At 35.1% G+C, this 14,933-nt stretch overlaps 1 protein-coding gene across 3 annotated transcripts in view; it reads left to right on the top strand.

Annotated features, from left to right (window-relative positions):
• The window catches only part of PDE7A (phosphodiesterase 7A), a 75,937-nt gene that overhangs the window by 39,478 nt on the left and 21,526 nt on the right, over positions 1 to 14,933 (top strand). The window contains exons 2-4 of one of the 3 annotated variants that reach the window (XM_071420307.1): positions 872 to 932; positions 7,562 to 7,594; positions 8,085 to 8,168. In XM_071420307.1, coding sequence (XP_071276408.1) covers positions 872 to 932; positions 7,562 to 7,594; positions 8,085 to 8,168 — 178 coding nt within the window. The remainder of the gene's footprint in view (positions 1 to 871; positions 933 to 7,561; positions 7,595 to 8,084; positions 8,169 to 14,933) is intronic. The other 2 variants (XM_071420317.1, XM_071420326.1) reach the window with 2 other exon arrangements.

Here is a 14,933-nt window from a genome sequence, read left to right as displayed (position 1 = left end):
GCAGAAGATGGTCAAAGTACAATAAAGGCACAATGAGAGGCTGGGCGCTAGGTGGAGTCATGATTTGCAGACTGTGTGATGCCAGTGAGAACATTCCTCCTGTTTTTAGCTGTTAGAGGAGAAGTTCACCACTTCGTGGGAGACTTCCTGGATTGTAACTACCACAGTAGCTGAATATGTATGACACATAATGTGTCCCATGTAGGTAAAAAAATACAGTTTATGTGGGAGTGTTTCAGTCTTGTGCATGGATAACTTGATGACTCTTCTGAACTTTTATCATCAAATTTGAAATACTACTTGCTGGCTTTCTCTGAAATGCCTTTATGCATCTTAGCTCAGTGATACCTTGCTTTGCCTACAGAAAATACAAGGTAGAATGTAAGTAGCATGTGGCATCCTAGCGCTGCAGTAATGGTGTAATTTCACTTATTACATCTCTTACCTTTAGAAGATGGAAATACCCCATAGGTAAAGGTAGATATATGAACCAGGAACTGCAAGTATTTGTTTCAATATGGTGTTCTAGAAGGCCATGAGGAGCACTTTCTTGTGTCTGCATAATCTCATTCTGTGGCTTTCCTATTGTGAGGAATGATTGAGGAACATTGGAAAGGAATATATGGGGGTGTTTTTAACCACACTCTGATCTCGTGTTTCATAATCTTTTCACTATCAATTCCTATCCTTCCTTTGTTCCCTCTTAAAGCAAAATCAGTCGATACATATACTTGAAAAAGGCATTTTGCATGAAAGACATACAATTTCTAAAATTAATATTAAGAGTTAAAATGGGAATGGTCAATAATTTTCATTTCAATTTAAAAATTATTTGCTTCTAACTTGCTTAAAATACACTTATTTTTTTCAGAGACGTGGAGCAATTTCCTATGACAGCTCAGATCAGACTGCGTTGTACATTCGTATGCTAGGTAAGCATACCATTTTCTATATTGCAACTTCCAACATTTATGGTTGATTTAAATAATAACTTTTTTATATCTCTGTTGAATTGATAAACTTAGCATTCTCTTTCTCCTGGATAATATTTTGGTTAGAATCTCCACAAGAGTTTGGGTTCTTATATGTTGACTTGGGTTTTTTTTGATTGTTTGCCTTTTTTAGTTTCTTTTTTCCTGAGTTAAACACTGTGTAGGATGTTTTACTCCTATATTGAAGAAAAAGGAAAGGTATTATAATTAACACAATGTGTTTGGTAGAAGTAAAGTTTTCTAAGTGACTCATGGTTGATCTTTCTGTAATGGAATTTACCACCTCTGCATTGTATCTTTCTAGTTAAAACTGTAGCTTAGAGAACACTTATTGGAGAGTTACCACACATTCTTAAAAACTTCAGTACTGAGGCTATGAAATGTGCCAGGTGTACTTGAAATAATGATGTGATTTTAAACAATATTTTTCTTGTTAATCCTAAAGGTGACTTGAGAAAGGAAAGGGTGCTTGACAGGGCTGAGTAGTTCAGTCAGCTTACTGAGGAGTCTTCCAGAGTAGCAGGGAGATAAAGGGTAAAGCCCAGTTCAAACAAAAGAATGGTGTTGGGAGGGGAAAGCATCCAGGGGAGACCCTCTGTGGTAGTGAGTGCCCAGAAGGAGTTGAGGTCATTTGTTGAGAGGAGAAAGAGGGAAGGCTCTTGCAGATCTGGCTGCCAGATTCAGTATTTCCCACACCTCTTCTGGAGGCTGCTGGTGGTGCAGATGGCATGGGGACTGTGTATGTGCTCTAAGTCTGTTCCACTGCTGTGTGATGCCACTTAATTTAAGCCACCTTGAGCTATGAATCTGTGTTGAAATGGACTATGAATGCTTGCATGATGTCTCACGCAGCTCAATGAACACCAGCAGCTACTCATTACAAATTCTTAACCATCTCCAACTAAATCAGCCAGAACATGTCTTTTTATGCCCTGAGTCTTTTCAGTTTAGTTGTATACTGCACATGTTCAAGTCCCCAGAAATTCATAACTGCATTGTCTCTGAATTTAAAGTTGTAAGATATATGCATGTGTGTATAAGAATTTATAGTCCTAACCTACATATGTAGGAATATATGGTCATATATACATATAAATTAAATTTTGACTTAGCAGTTTCACTTTTTTTTTCCAGTTATTTTGATTTTTTACATTTGTGTAGTTGTTAATACTGTAGCTCTGACTGTCTACTGAAGGGGTTTTGATCAGAGAATTTAATTACTTTGGGGATTTGTTAAGATGAGAACAGAAGATACTGGGTTCTAAATGTTTATTGAAAAAGCTGCTGGGTTGTTGTTGTTGTAAATAGGTTTATTTTGTTTTCAGAACTTAAAATGAAGTAGTTATGCCCATCATTTCTGCAGAAGGATTTGTGATAATGCTCAAGTAAATCTAGACAGAAGCAAAACATGGCTTCCTCTAGTTTTTGATACATGCATCTGACTGGAAAGAAAAATTTAATTTGTCTTGGAAAACTTCCACTCTTCTCATAGGTAGAACTGGAAAATATTCAGAACATGATGTTAAGTAAATTAATTTTTCATTTGTACTCTCATTGAAATTAATTATTACATAATGAGATTGATGTTTGTTATAAATAGTATAATTCTTGCTGGCATAATTCATTCATGCTGTTCTGCTATTCAGAAGCAGTAAATCTTTTAAAGGATTGACTTCCAACTTAGGTGGGGGAGGAGGGTACCAACAAGCAAACAAAAAATTGCTCATGGCATGTTTGAATCATTGTGTCGTAAATTTGTGTTATTTTCTCACTTAATAGATATCACTTGGTTTATGCAAATGTTATCTGTACTATACTGTACAAGTTAGCAACTATTTACATATTTTTTTTGTACTTGTAAATCAACTGTAAAAAAGACCAGCCTGAAAGCTGAACAGTTGGACTCATCAGTATTTAGAAACATTCATATTAGAGTAGATTCAAGGGTTAATATATTCTATTACAATTTTTTGCAAGAAATGTGAAGCATTGCTTTTCCTGCAGTATTACTAGATTTTTGGTTTTGTTCTATTTATCTTAGTGCACTTGAGCGAAATAATCTATAAGGAATTATCAGCTGTAACTTAATGGGAACTTAGGCACAGTCATCAGCAGATTTGCCTTTTACTTGGTTGGTTTTATTCCATACTAATGGAATAAATGTATCTACTAATAAAATGTACCTTGATAAGGTGTTTATCTTAGCAGACCAAAAATGTAAGGCTAAAAGTATCTACAATAACTCCCTCTGCCTTTGTTTAGTTGTGCTGGCCATGAACTTGCTTCATTCAATGTTTTCAGGCTGTTCCAATGGTAATCCAATGGAAATTCATTTACAATAAGTAATGAGGAATTCCTGTGCTATGGCAGTGTGTCCAGGTTCAATTTAAAAGATCCTGTTTTAGGAGTATGCAAAATAAAAAGCTCACTCCTAACTGCCTTCATCAGTGTGTCGATATAAACAGGCAGCGTTGACTGTAATGACTCATCTGTCATACCCCATTCCCAAAATATACACTAAGCCACTCCCGTGTGCCTTATTTACTATTTTAAAATATAGATACAGATGCAGCATTGTAGAATTTTTCTTTTAAGACCTTGGAAAGGCTAAAACATCTGCATCACCGCAACCACTTTTCTCAGCAACTATGGGGAATTCTCAAAATATCTTGTAAGTGCTTCTGTGTAATCTTGATACTTTTCTGATTTTTCTGTTGCTTTTCTGGTTTCCTTTTCTTGTTGCTTTATATTGACTGAAAGTTTTTCTACTGTGCATGGGGTAGAAAGTGTGAGACACTGACTGCTTGTATTGGTGAGCATGCACCTCTCAGCTGCAGTTGGAGCATTTATCTTCCTTTAGAGGTCTTGATCACTTCAAATAGGAATCATTGGAGAAAAACTACTATGTACTGTGCACGCTCTTCTCTGGTAGTTTGTTTTTATGTTTTCTGTTTGCTTTAATTCTGGCACGTTCAGCTGACCTGTCATCTGTTTCTCCAACAAATTTAATAGGAATTTTAATCTGTGAAGTTATTAATTCTGTCTGAAAATCCTGTTCTTCACAACCTCATGGCTTTGACTTGAATCCTTTACCTTGAGGTGGCTGTTGTAATTTCTGCTCCCAGCTGTCCTCCATGGTCTCTGAGGTTTCTGCCCCTGCTCTGGATGGCCTCAGCTCCCCAAGCAGCTGCTGCATTGTTGCTGTGCCACACTGCAGTGTTAGGGCAGCACCAAGTATGTGCTGGGTAACCCTAACGCCCAGGGATGTCAGCTGTGGCATTTCAGCTGCCTCGTAAGTATCAGAGCTGTCCTTGTGGTGTGAGCAGGAATCTGAGACAGGGGCAGGAATTAAACAATCTATTTCAAGGTAAGTTTTGTTACAGCCCTAATTACTTTTCAGTTTTCAGTTATAGCTGCAAACCTCCCTCTTACATTCCTTCTTCCATGATTGATTTAGTCTTCAATTAAATTTTTGCCAGTATGATCTTTGTCTTAAAAATGCAAGTGATCCTGATCATGCAGGACTATTCTGGAAAAAAGTGTAGCTAAATACTCAGCCATCAGATATTGTATCATTTTTGTGCTCAGATTAAAGGTTGGAAAGGAAAGCTTCACATTTTTAAAATCTTTCTCTTGATTCCTTGGAATCAGCAAAACTCTCAAAGAGGGAAAAAATTGTGCCTGGAAGTCCAGTATCATTAAGATGCTGGACTTGAATGTGTTCCATAGAGGTAACACAGGAATCTTTCCAGTGTGGCTGAAAGTGGCTCAAGAAGAGATACTTCAGATAAAAGCTGTCAGTCAGCTTGATGCCCTCCCCCAAGAAAATTTACCTATAAGCAAACTGTGGGTTTGGCTTAAAAAAATGTGTAAGCATTTCAATATGTTTGTAAGGGTCTAAATAAACAAAAGTTATTCATAAGTTCTTTTGTTTTAGGTATTGAATTTTAATTGTCTTTTGGCTACTGTAATAATGGTTGGCTTTGCGGTTGGACTTCTGTTGCTGTTTGAAGGAATTATGTAACAGTGTCCTTTTGTTTGATAAAAGTAATCTCAAATCTGAGATATCTTCTGCTTTTTTATGAAGTTCTCTGTGAAGATAAACATGTCTCTTAAAATTAAATTCTGCATAACTTCACAGTCACAGGGTTGCAAAACACTTGTGCAGGATTTCCCAAGCAAAGTGATGTGAACATGTTATGTTGTGTGAAGGTACAATGAAGTGGGTGCATTTGGGATCCATTAATCTTCTGCAGGTTACATTAACCAAAGAGTGAATGCATAATGATGATCCAGTATTTCTGGATGTTTTGGAACTAACTATACATATGCACTAGAGATTAGTTTCACTGTGCTAATAGCACATTATTTCATAATGTGCAGCCAGTTATCCCTTTTTCTACTTCTGTTTATTTAGAAACTTCAGATGGATGTATGGTATCATCAAATTCCACTTGTACCAATATTTTTCAAGTACATTTATGGTCTGAAATCTTGAAAAATGCAGCAGTTCTGTACCATGATAATGGAGGCATCTCTTTTGCTTTTGTTTTGGCACAAGAGAATTCTCTGCTTTGTTTGCTGTAATGAATTCCAGTCTTGTAGAAGGGGTATATTTTTCCAGAATAAATCCAGTTGTATTCTAAAAAAAATAATCAATTGTTGAGATATTGTTCTTCTTTTTTTTTTTAATCGCTTCTTCTACCATGATTTAGAGAGAGAGAATTTTGTTCAATAACTATGTAATGAAAATATTTACCTTCCTTGCTGGGAATTCCTCATTTTATATGTATGCAAGTAAATACAATTATTTTAGCTTTTTCTTATTACAGCTGCCTTTTTCTTAGTTTGCCATGTGTGTTTTTAGTATACAATTCCTTCTTTGGCTAAATATTCCTTCCTGTAAATAGATATTCTAATCATTCCTGTTTAAAGTAATGTAGTCAGTTGCACTTCTTCATTTTACTTAGAGTTTTTCTTGCTTTACTCCCTAAAGCTCTCAACATTGCAGGCATTTCAAGGGTACCAAGGATACTATTATTCAGTCTATGCTGTTAGTCAAGGGTAGTAAATGAAAAAGAACAAAGCAGAGAGAAACTTTCTGGACATCATTTATAAGATGAACCTGCTCATTTTGTTATTTGCAGAATTCCATGTTGGTCTTCAGGTATTTTTCTGTAAACTTTTCCTATTTTTGACACTTAAAACAAATTGTTTGCCACAACCTAGTCATACACTGTCTGAAACTATTTGCTGATTGGTACTGTGGTTTGTAAATTTTAAAAGTAAAAAAACTGCATTTTAAACTAAAAATAAATCACAAAAGCTGTATCACCTTTTCTGTAAAAAATTAGCTTCACTAAAAAACCTCTTTTATTTTCTTTTAATTTAGCTGGTGAACTCATTCACACAGCTGTAGCTATGCCTGATTACCCAGATAAATATGAGTGAAAGGTAATGAAAATCAAATTTTCCTCCGTCACCCTGTTATTTTCATATACAGCTACTAATGCATTTGCCCCCTCTCTTCCAAAGTTTCCTCTCTTTTTCATTTTTATTAATTTATTTTGTAAATAAAATTCACCAGTTGCTTTTGCCTAACAGAAGAGTTCTACAATTTGCTGCCTCTGTATTGCCTGGAAGGAAACGAGTCTCTTGCACTCTGCTCAAATGAATGCTTGAAGCCTTTATAAGTAATATATTGTAAGTGGTCTGAAAATTAATACTTGGAGATAGTAATTGGGTTGCTTCCCCTTGCAGCTCGGTTAGGGTTTTCAGATAAAATAAAAAAGGATTAATAACTGAAGGGCACATGTATTTACTATATTTTTACTGATGTGTAAACTTTAAGGGAGCCCTGGGCCTGCTTACCCTTTTGTGGTCCTTCCAGCATGCCTCACAAGATAACATTCATGTAAAGTGCATCACTGTAGATGTGTCAGTGTTTATAGATATGTATCTCTAGAAAGATACCTGTTAGGTATTTAAAAGCATATTTACTGAAGTGTAAGTCAGTACCTTTAGCTATTTTCTGATAAGTTGACTGCTTCAGCGATACACATTGCAGGTTAGAAAAGAAAAAATGGAAAAAATGCTCTCAAGATGCCTATGACTTGATGAAAAATAAAAAGCTGTATTTTTATTTAGTTCTTATAAACTCAATCATAGTGCTTTTTGTTAATTACTTATTTTGGTTTCATATGGAAAGTGCTGTGTTTGAAGTGAGGCGAATACGACACTTGATAGATTTTCATAATTAGAAACCACAACATTTGCACTTCTTAAATTTATCTTTGTTAGGGTTTGAGGAGGGAAACAGTATTGCATTTGATTCTCAAAGATTTCTCCAAATTTGTAATTACAAAAGGATTTTAAGTGAAAGTTTTTAATGCAGGTGAACTGCTTATATTCATACGTACAACTATCTAACAAAAGAATACTGATCAGCTTTCAGTTGGTAAAATGCATAAGTAGAAATCAAGTAGCATGCTAAAAGATTGAGGTTGAAGCTAATTACAGTGCAAAATAGTTTGATCAAATTTTAATACTGAGTTTTGGTATTTTAATAGGCTCTTGTGTAATATTCAAACAGCTGAGCGCAAGTAAGTAAATGCTAGTGGGAAAATATTATATAATATAAAACCATATTGTAACTAGCTTCTTTGCTGAAAGCTACCATTTCTAGAAGTTGAATCTTTTTTGTATTCTACAGAATGTTACTGTTGTATGTGTGTTACTGAGGAACAAATCAACTTTAAATGTTCTTGTTTTCTGTCATATTAAGGTGCATTTTTACCATACTGGTGTAGCAAGCTCTTCCTAATTTCATCTGAATGCTTATCACATGCTTCTGGCAACGTATGCTTAGGCAGGAGAGATTTTGGCAAGAAAGCATGTGATTGCATGTTTAACAAGTCTTCAAACTTTGTTTTGAATTTCACCTTTAAAACAAAAAGCATTGAAGTAGGCCTATTGTTTGAATTACTCTCCTCCATTAAGAACATGAATCTTTACCCCTCCAGGCTATGTTCATTTGCATTTTATCTCTGCCACTCTTCCACACTTTTATTTCACTCTTGACCCTGTTTCTAGGAGATGTGCGAGTAAGAAGTCGGGCAGGATTTGAAACAGAGAGAAGAGGTTCTCATCCATACATTGATTTCCGTATTTTTCACTGTAAGTATTTAAAAGCAGATAAATGACAAATAAACAAAGGCTTCCATCAATTTTAAAAACTGAGCCTCTAAAGTAAAGTTAGCAGCTCTTATAGCAAGATGATTTTTTATACTTCTTAGGAAAATCTTTCATTCTAGTTCATTACCAAATGTAGAAGAGGAAAATCTTCACTACTAAATATTTTTTTAAAAAAACTATAATTTTAAACTCATTGAGTTTAGACCTGAATCCATATGAAAATGAAGATGTATCTTCTAAACAGCTACTGATGTGTGTGCTGTGTGCTTACTTGGCAGACACAATCAGTTGAGGAGAATACTTTTCCGTTTTTATAAAGCACTAGAAAGGCCCTGTCCAGGATGATGATTGAACAGAATTACAGTAATGTCAATATTCTTGACCTCATCATAATGAATTAACATTTACATCTACTCAGGTGCGTAGCTAGGACTTAAATTTTTGGACAGAGACAGATCTTAAATAAAAATTAAAGTTCTAGGAGAAAGTGGCAGCCTAAATTCTTTTGATTATGTGTTTGAGGAATCTTTTATTTTTTTCAGAAGTGTTACAAGAAGAATATTTTTGTAGAGAAAAAAGTTAAATTATCCATCCATATTGTTACAACTAAATTTGTCAGTAGTTGTAATATAAAGTTTTGACACCATCAAACCAATATGCAGCAAAAATGCAGGGGATCTGAGTCTTAATTAAATTATGCCAATAATTAAGGTATTAAGTGTCATAAAGGATCTATACCAGCATTGTATCAGCACAATTCCAACTATTCTGAATGCAATGGAGAGATTTAGTAAAGCCGATTTTATGGTAGTAAGTGTGGTTGTTGTAATTACCTTATGAATAAAAATGAGTGGCAGAAACTGGTCTTATACTCTGATCTTAACTGAAGTTATAATTTTGAAAAGTAGATAATTTCTAAAACTCTTAAACTCTTAGTTTTGTTCAAAAGTTTCATGAAAATAGGTGAGAAAACAAAGTTTGAAGAGTGTGCTATGTAGATTTTTTCAATATAGAGGACAAGAATTTCATCTCAAGTCCTGATTGAGTATAATAAATTCTCTGCAGAAATAGCATGCAATTTATGAAGTACATAATTGTCTTTTTGTGTATATATATATATATATCTGTGTGGCATTTCATGCTGATATAGGAAAATACTAACAAGCATTAAAATAACTGCCTGTTAAAAGGCAGTCAACATATGATATTATTGCTGTTTTCAGATTAACTGTTTTTTATGGTCCTCATCACACTTTTTCTTTCTATCCTGATGATTGTGCATCAGGCAGATCATGACTAGTCAGGAAAAGGATTTTCACACCCTTTCTCCTTGCCCCTACTTGTTGAGACACAGCCACCAGCTTTTAGCAACACCACCTGTGGTGTTTAATGACAGCAAAAAATATTGCTAGGAGGCCCAAAAATTTCTTTGGCTTTAACTTCCTTCTCAGGTCAGTTCATCTGTTAGTTTTCAGAGTTGTCATATTATAGTCAGATTTTTTGCACTTCAGGACTGTAGTTTGTTGAAGAGGTGCTCTTTGACTTCCGGGCTCCTGCCACATTGTGGAGTTTCTTTCAAAGTCAGGAATTCAGCACAATCTCTCACCATATTAGTAGGTTATCTAGTACTTTACATAAATGTGGGATTCTTTTTTATCCATAAAAATATTTTTTTAATGCAATGATAATTTAGTCCTGATCAGTGTTTCCTTAATTGTTTTAAGTCTAAGAGATTTAGTAATGCACTATGAGACTGCCAGTAGAGAGAAGTTGCAGGAATCAGACTTGACCTAATTTTTAGGATAGTCTCCCTGCCCGTTCCCCTGCCCTCTCCTGGTTACTTCAGAAGGAGTTGATTTTGCCACACAGAGGTAAATGTGGCAAAATGTAAATGACTGAAAAATACTCACCCATTCGAGCAATAACATGTGAGAGGAGTCAGTTGTCTCTTCTTTCCTTGGGGCAAATACTGAACTGAAAGGGGTCTCTTTAGCTGAAGCAGACTAAACCATCTGAATGTTGCTTTTTTTTTTTTCCTCCCCACCACAGCTGTATCCTGAACATCAGTAATGCATGGACATGCTTTCTCCATTGTGTTTGTATAGTTCCACTGTAAATGTCTTGTACTATCCACTAGCTATATTCTGTGGTTCTAAATTGTTTGCAATGATCATTGCTTATGTGTTTTGCAGAGGATTTATAGAGTTGCTGTCAGTCACAGTGCTGAAGCATTAGTGCTGTTCTGTGTTTTGCTTAGCTAACTTTGGTTGTTCAGCATTGTTTTCTTTTTCTGTCAATGATGTTTGGAGAAGAGGTTGAATATCTTTCAGGAGGGGTAGGTAATAATATGCTGACTAGTCTCTTCTCTAATATTTATTGATAGGCTCTTAACCCAGTATTTTACTGATAGGTTGGAAGAGTAGTGAATTTTAAATGCATTACTTTGCTTCATAACTATTTGAACTCATAGCTTCAACCAGTGTTGCTGAAGTGAAGTTTATCAGCACTTATTTCTAAAGATTACTTCTGTATCTTCTTGGGCATTATAAGCTCAGCATCACTATCTTCATCCCAGAATTCTGTAATTGATACATGAATATTCAAGTTTCTAACCTGTCCAGAAGTATTCTCAACAGTAACTTTTAGGAAGTTTGATTTTAGGAAGATGGTTGGAAATATATTGTTGTTGTTAGGACAGTGGAATGGGAGTAATATCTGAGCTTTATTAAATGCAGGATTTCACTGATGATTAAGCTAACTTTGTTCGATGGTAGTTTTCCTAATGCATTATCTGTTATTCCAGCAGTCTCCTTTTTATAGGTAATTGCAGGAACTACCAAGAAGAATAGCTTAATAAATTTTTGTTTTAACAACACTGCTTCCTGGTGAATGGGCAAAGTAAGGATTATATTCTTCGTGTTGGTTGGCAGCTGGTTAATGTTATCAGTTAGCAGGTTTTCTGTTACTGTGTTCTGTTGGTTATGCCTGTGTGGGACCATGGGCATAACGTCAAGATGACATCTTAAATCCACCATTTCTGGAAAGGAGAGAGCAGCCAACTTTATTCCTCTGAATTTCTTCCTCAGCTTTCTTCCTCTGAATTCACTGTTGCACAGTAAAATGCATACACTGTAATGTTTTATTGAAGTGACTGTAGAGCATTGGATCTACTTTTGACTCCCTGAGAAACAAGAAGGGAGTTTTGCAGTTCGCTTTGAGAATGCAGCATGTACTGTTTGGTTTTCAGGGAAGCTATTGAAGAAGTGATTGCAGTGGTTATAATCTTACTGTCTTCTGGTTTACCAGTAGGCTGTGGTTTACATGAATACTTCAAAATTTTCTTTACATTACTTGAGACATCATATCCAGTAATTCAGTCTTCAGTGTTGTCAGAATATGTTGATAAAAGCTAATGTGAAACAAAATCTTTGATAGAAGAATTGGTAAGTGACAAGATAAAAATAATCCTTTATTTCAGAAATAGTAAACCAGCAATAAAGTTTTAGGCTTTGCTTTCTTGCTATTGAGAGGTTGTCAATAGTGTCTATTTTTTATATATGTATGTATGTATGCACACTACACATAAGAAATTTTGATTGTTGGAGGTGTTCCTAGCATGCACAAAGAAAGGCATATATAATGTGCCCTAATCATTCTCTGTTTCTCCTGAAAAAAACCCCAAACAGTGAGTGTGCACAGTGATATGTACAGTATGTTGTAGTGAGGAAGTGAAGCCAAAATGAATAAAGATAAAATGAATAATTAAGATAACAAAAAAATATTGAGAAATGTCATATGCCGATACAGCTGAAATTAATGCTTTTAAGCTTCCTTTTAGGAAAGGATTGTTGGATATAGTCTGGAGGAACCACATAGGACAATGAATACTTTGGTTTTGCAGAGAAAAAACATGGTTTTCTTCTTGTTTCTCCTGTTATGCCTGGCCTAGAATAAGTAAGATCTTGTCAAAAAGGTTTTTAGAATTCTCTCATGCCAGTCTCATCTGAGCATGCTTCTGTGGGGAGATGATGATGCCATTACATGGGTGGCCTCTGTTTTGTGTTTTATAGATAACCAAATCTGTCACATCTGTGAGTTAAAATATCTTAGAAAGAAGAAGGGATTTTGAATTAGTCAGTATGTGTTTGGTAACATTCAGGAATGCTCAATTTTGAAGAAAATAGTTGCTTGCAGACAGTGTAATGGTACAGTATAAGACTTCATCGAGACTTAGATGATTCTCCTTAACTGTGTATTAGAGCCTTTTTAGGGGGAAATGGAAAGAAAGGAAGAGATATTTTTATAGGTGATGGATAAATCTAATTCTCTTCCTTGAGAGTGCAAATACATGATGAAATTTCAGAGTTTACCTTCATTATACAACCTTCAGACTGTTTACTTGGAAATTACCATTTGTGGAACGTATTATAAGCTATTCTGAGATCTGGCAAAAATGTCAGCATGTGCTGTTTCAAGGATGTTTTTAACTTTCTGGTTCTTAGCTCATGTACCATTTGAAAATGGTTACCTTGAACAGTGAGTTTAGACTTCCCTTGGCTGACATTCCAGAATTCAAAGAAGAGACAAGAGTGCAAATCCAAATGGATTGCCTGAAACAATTTGAAAAATCCTTGTAGCAGCAGCTAATGATGCTTTTGGTGATACCATCTAAAGATTGAGATAAACTAAACAGAGTCCAGATTAATTTCAATGCCCTTTCTGTTTCAGAAAATAGAGGAATTACCTATTTGGTTATGTTTAACAGGAATTATCTGTCTTGTTCAGCAGTCCACTGTGAAGAAGGGTGAGTTTCGCAATGAGTAAAGTAATGCAGGAAGATTTATGTGATCATAGCTTGAAGTATTTGTTTCCTTTTGAAAATGCCATCACTGAGGAGTAAAAAGTTTGTACTTGAGAGATTACTTCAAAAGCTGCCTTTCTGTGAATAATACAGTACTGAATTTGTCTTCTAATTATTCACAGTCCAGATTATTCAAATAAATTGTGTTCCACAATGTGAGAGAAATTTTGACTTTGATTTAGTTTGGAGAATGCAGTTACACAAGGGGAAATCAGAAAATGCTCCAAATACAGTTGTATTGGCCAAATGAAAAGAGTGAGCTTGAAGTGAACTTGGTTAAGGAAGATGTGGGGATAAAAAGTTCTAATTGAGAATATAGAGCAGGTTTGTTTTTTTTTTTTTCGTTTGTTATTCTAGATGTTTGTTTTACCTACTGTTTCTTCTTTCCAAGGTACTGTAGAACAGTCTGTGTGCTCTGGAGTCTTGCACAGGTACAGGCCACTCTGTATTTCATTGCTGGCTTAAGTTTGACCATAGAAGAAGACAGTGATATATTCTATTTTTTTCCCCATTTCTTCTGAACCTCTCCAATGAATTCTTTCTCCTAGTACCTTGTTTAGAAAGGCTTTTTTTTTTTTTTTTTTTTTTTTTTTTTTTTTGTATGCTGGACAATTTGGTAGAAAATACCTGAAAATTCTTTTGGTTTTCATCTGCGCTCCCAGTTTGACTTTCTGTACTGACCATCATAAAGTAAAGTAAAGGCTGGTAAAGGAAATTCATTTTCTGTTAACCATGATGGGTTGTTTTTCAATTCTTCTTTTATTTCTGGTGATGAAAAATAGACAAAAAAGATGAGTTGAGAGTTCTGTCATTCATTTACTGTAGAACTGAAGATTTCTAGGACACCGAAGAGAGGTGGGTTTTTCTGGGAAGACAGCAAGAAAATGATTTGGCAACGATCTGAAATATATTATCCTTTTGGGAAAAGAGTTAGGAACCATTATATGTCAAGTTCTTCAGGAGGATCAGTATCTTGATTAACATGGCATAACCCATTTTGTAAAAGGCTGTGTTTGTATATATTTTGTATATTTATGTTCTGATGATATTCCTCTAAATAATTAGCTTCAGCGAGGTTTCTTAGTTTACAGTATGCTGTTGTGAATTGCAGATTTGTCATGCCCTATGAGTGGATTAGGGTTAAAAAATCCCCAAAAACACAGCTGCAGGATTGCTGGGCTTATGATTCAGTAAACTGGTATGGAAAGACTGCTTTGTATGTAGTTTCCTAGTCCTGAGATTATTGCAAAATGTTACTTATTTAAGCACAGAAATGGCAGTGTTTAATTCACTTAATTTTGTATCTTTCCTGAGGTGTTTACAGAAATTCTAAGATGAGCCAAAATTCAAAAGAGGTAAATTAGTAAAGTCCTGTAGATACCTTTTCATGATGTTTTTTTTACACTTCTACTGCTGTGCAGTGACTTATAGTGCCATTGGAGAATTGGCACTTGTTTCATACTGAAGTAGTCTAATCCCTTCATTTTGAGCAAATTCCCTTAAATTAGCTCTGCTTTGAGCAGAGGATTGGACTAAAGGAAATTCAGAAGTCTCTTCTGTGCCTTTCCACCTAAATTATTCTATGGTTCTGTGCTTTGCTAAGGCAGTGAGATCCTTTTGCTCTGTAAGATCCTTCAGAAAAAGTTATTTTAGGTGGTGGTGATGCCTAGCACTTCCCCTCCATTGGGGACCATCCCATGAAAACCACTAGAGTTTTTAAGATAGTCGTGGTACTGCTAGACTTTCTTGAAACCTTACTTTTTTTCTGATTCCACTCAGAAGACACTTGTAAAGCCATGTTTATTTCATTAATCCTTAACCCACAGCATATTTTTCAGCAGTCATTATTATTTGGAAATTAATGGAAAATATTTGGACAATGAAAA

Source organism: Agelaius tricolor, unplaced genomic scaffold (assembly GCF_023055355.1).
Source record: "Agelaius tricolor isolate 1412-34295 unplaced genomic scaffold, bAgeTri1.0.p SCAF_2, whole genome shotgun sequence".
Taxonomy (NCBI): Eukaryota; Metazoa; Chordata; class Aves; order Passeriformes; family Icteridae; genus Agelaius; species Agelaius tricolor.
This window is presented reverse-complemented; position numbering and strand designations above follow the sequence as displayed.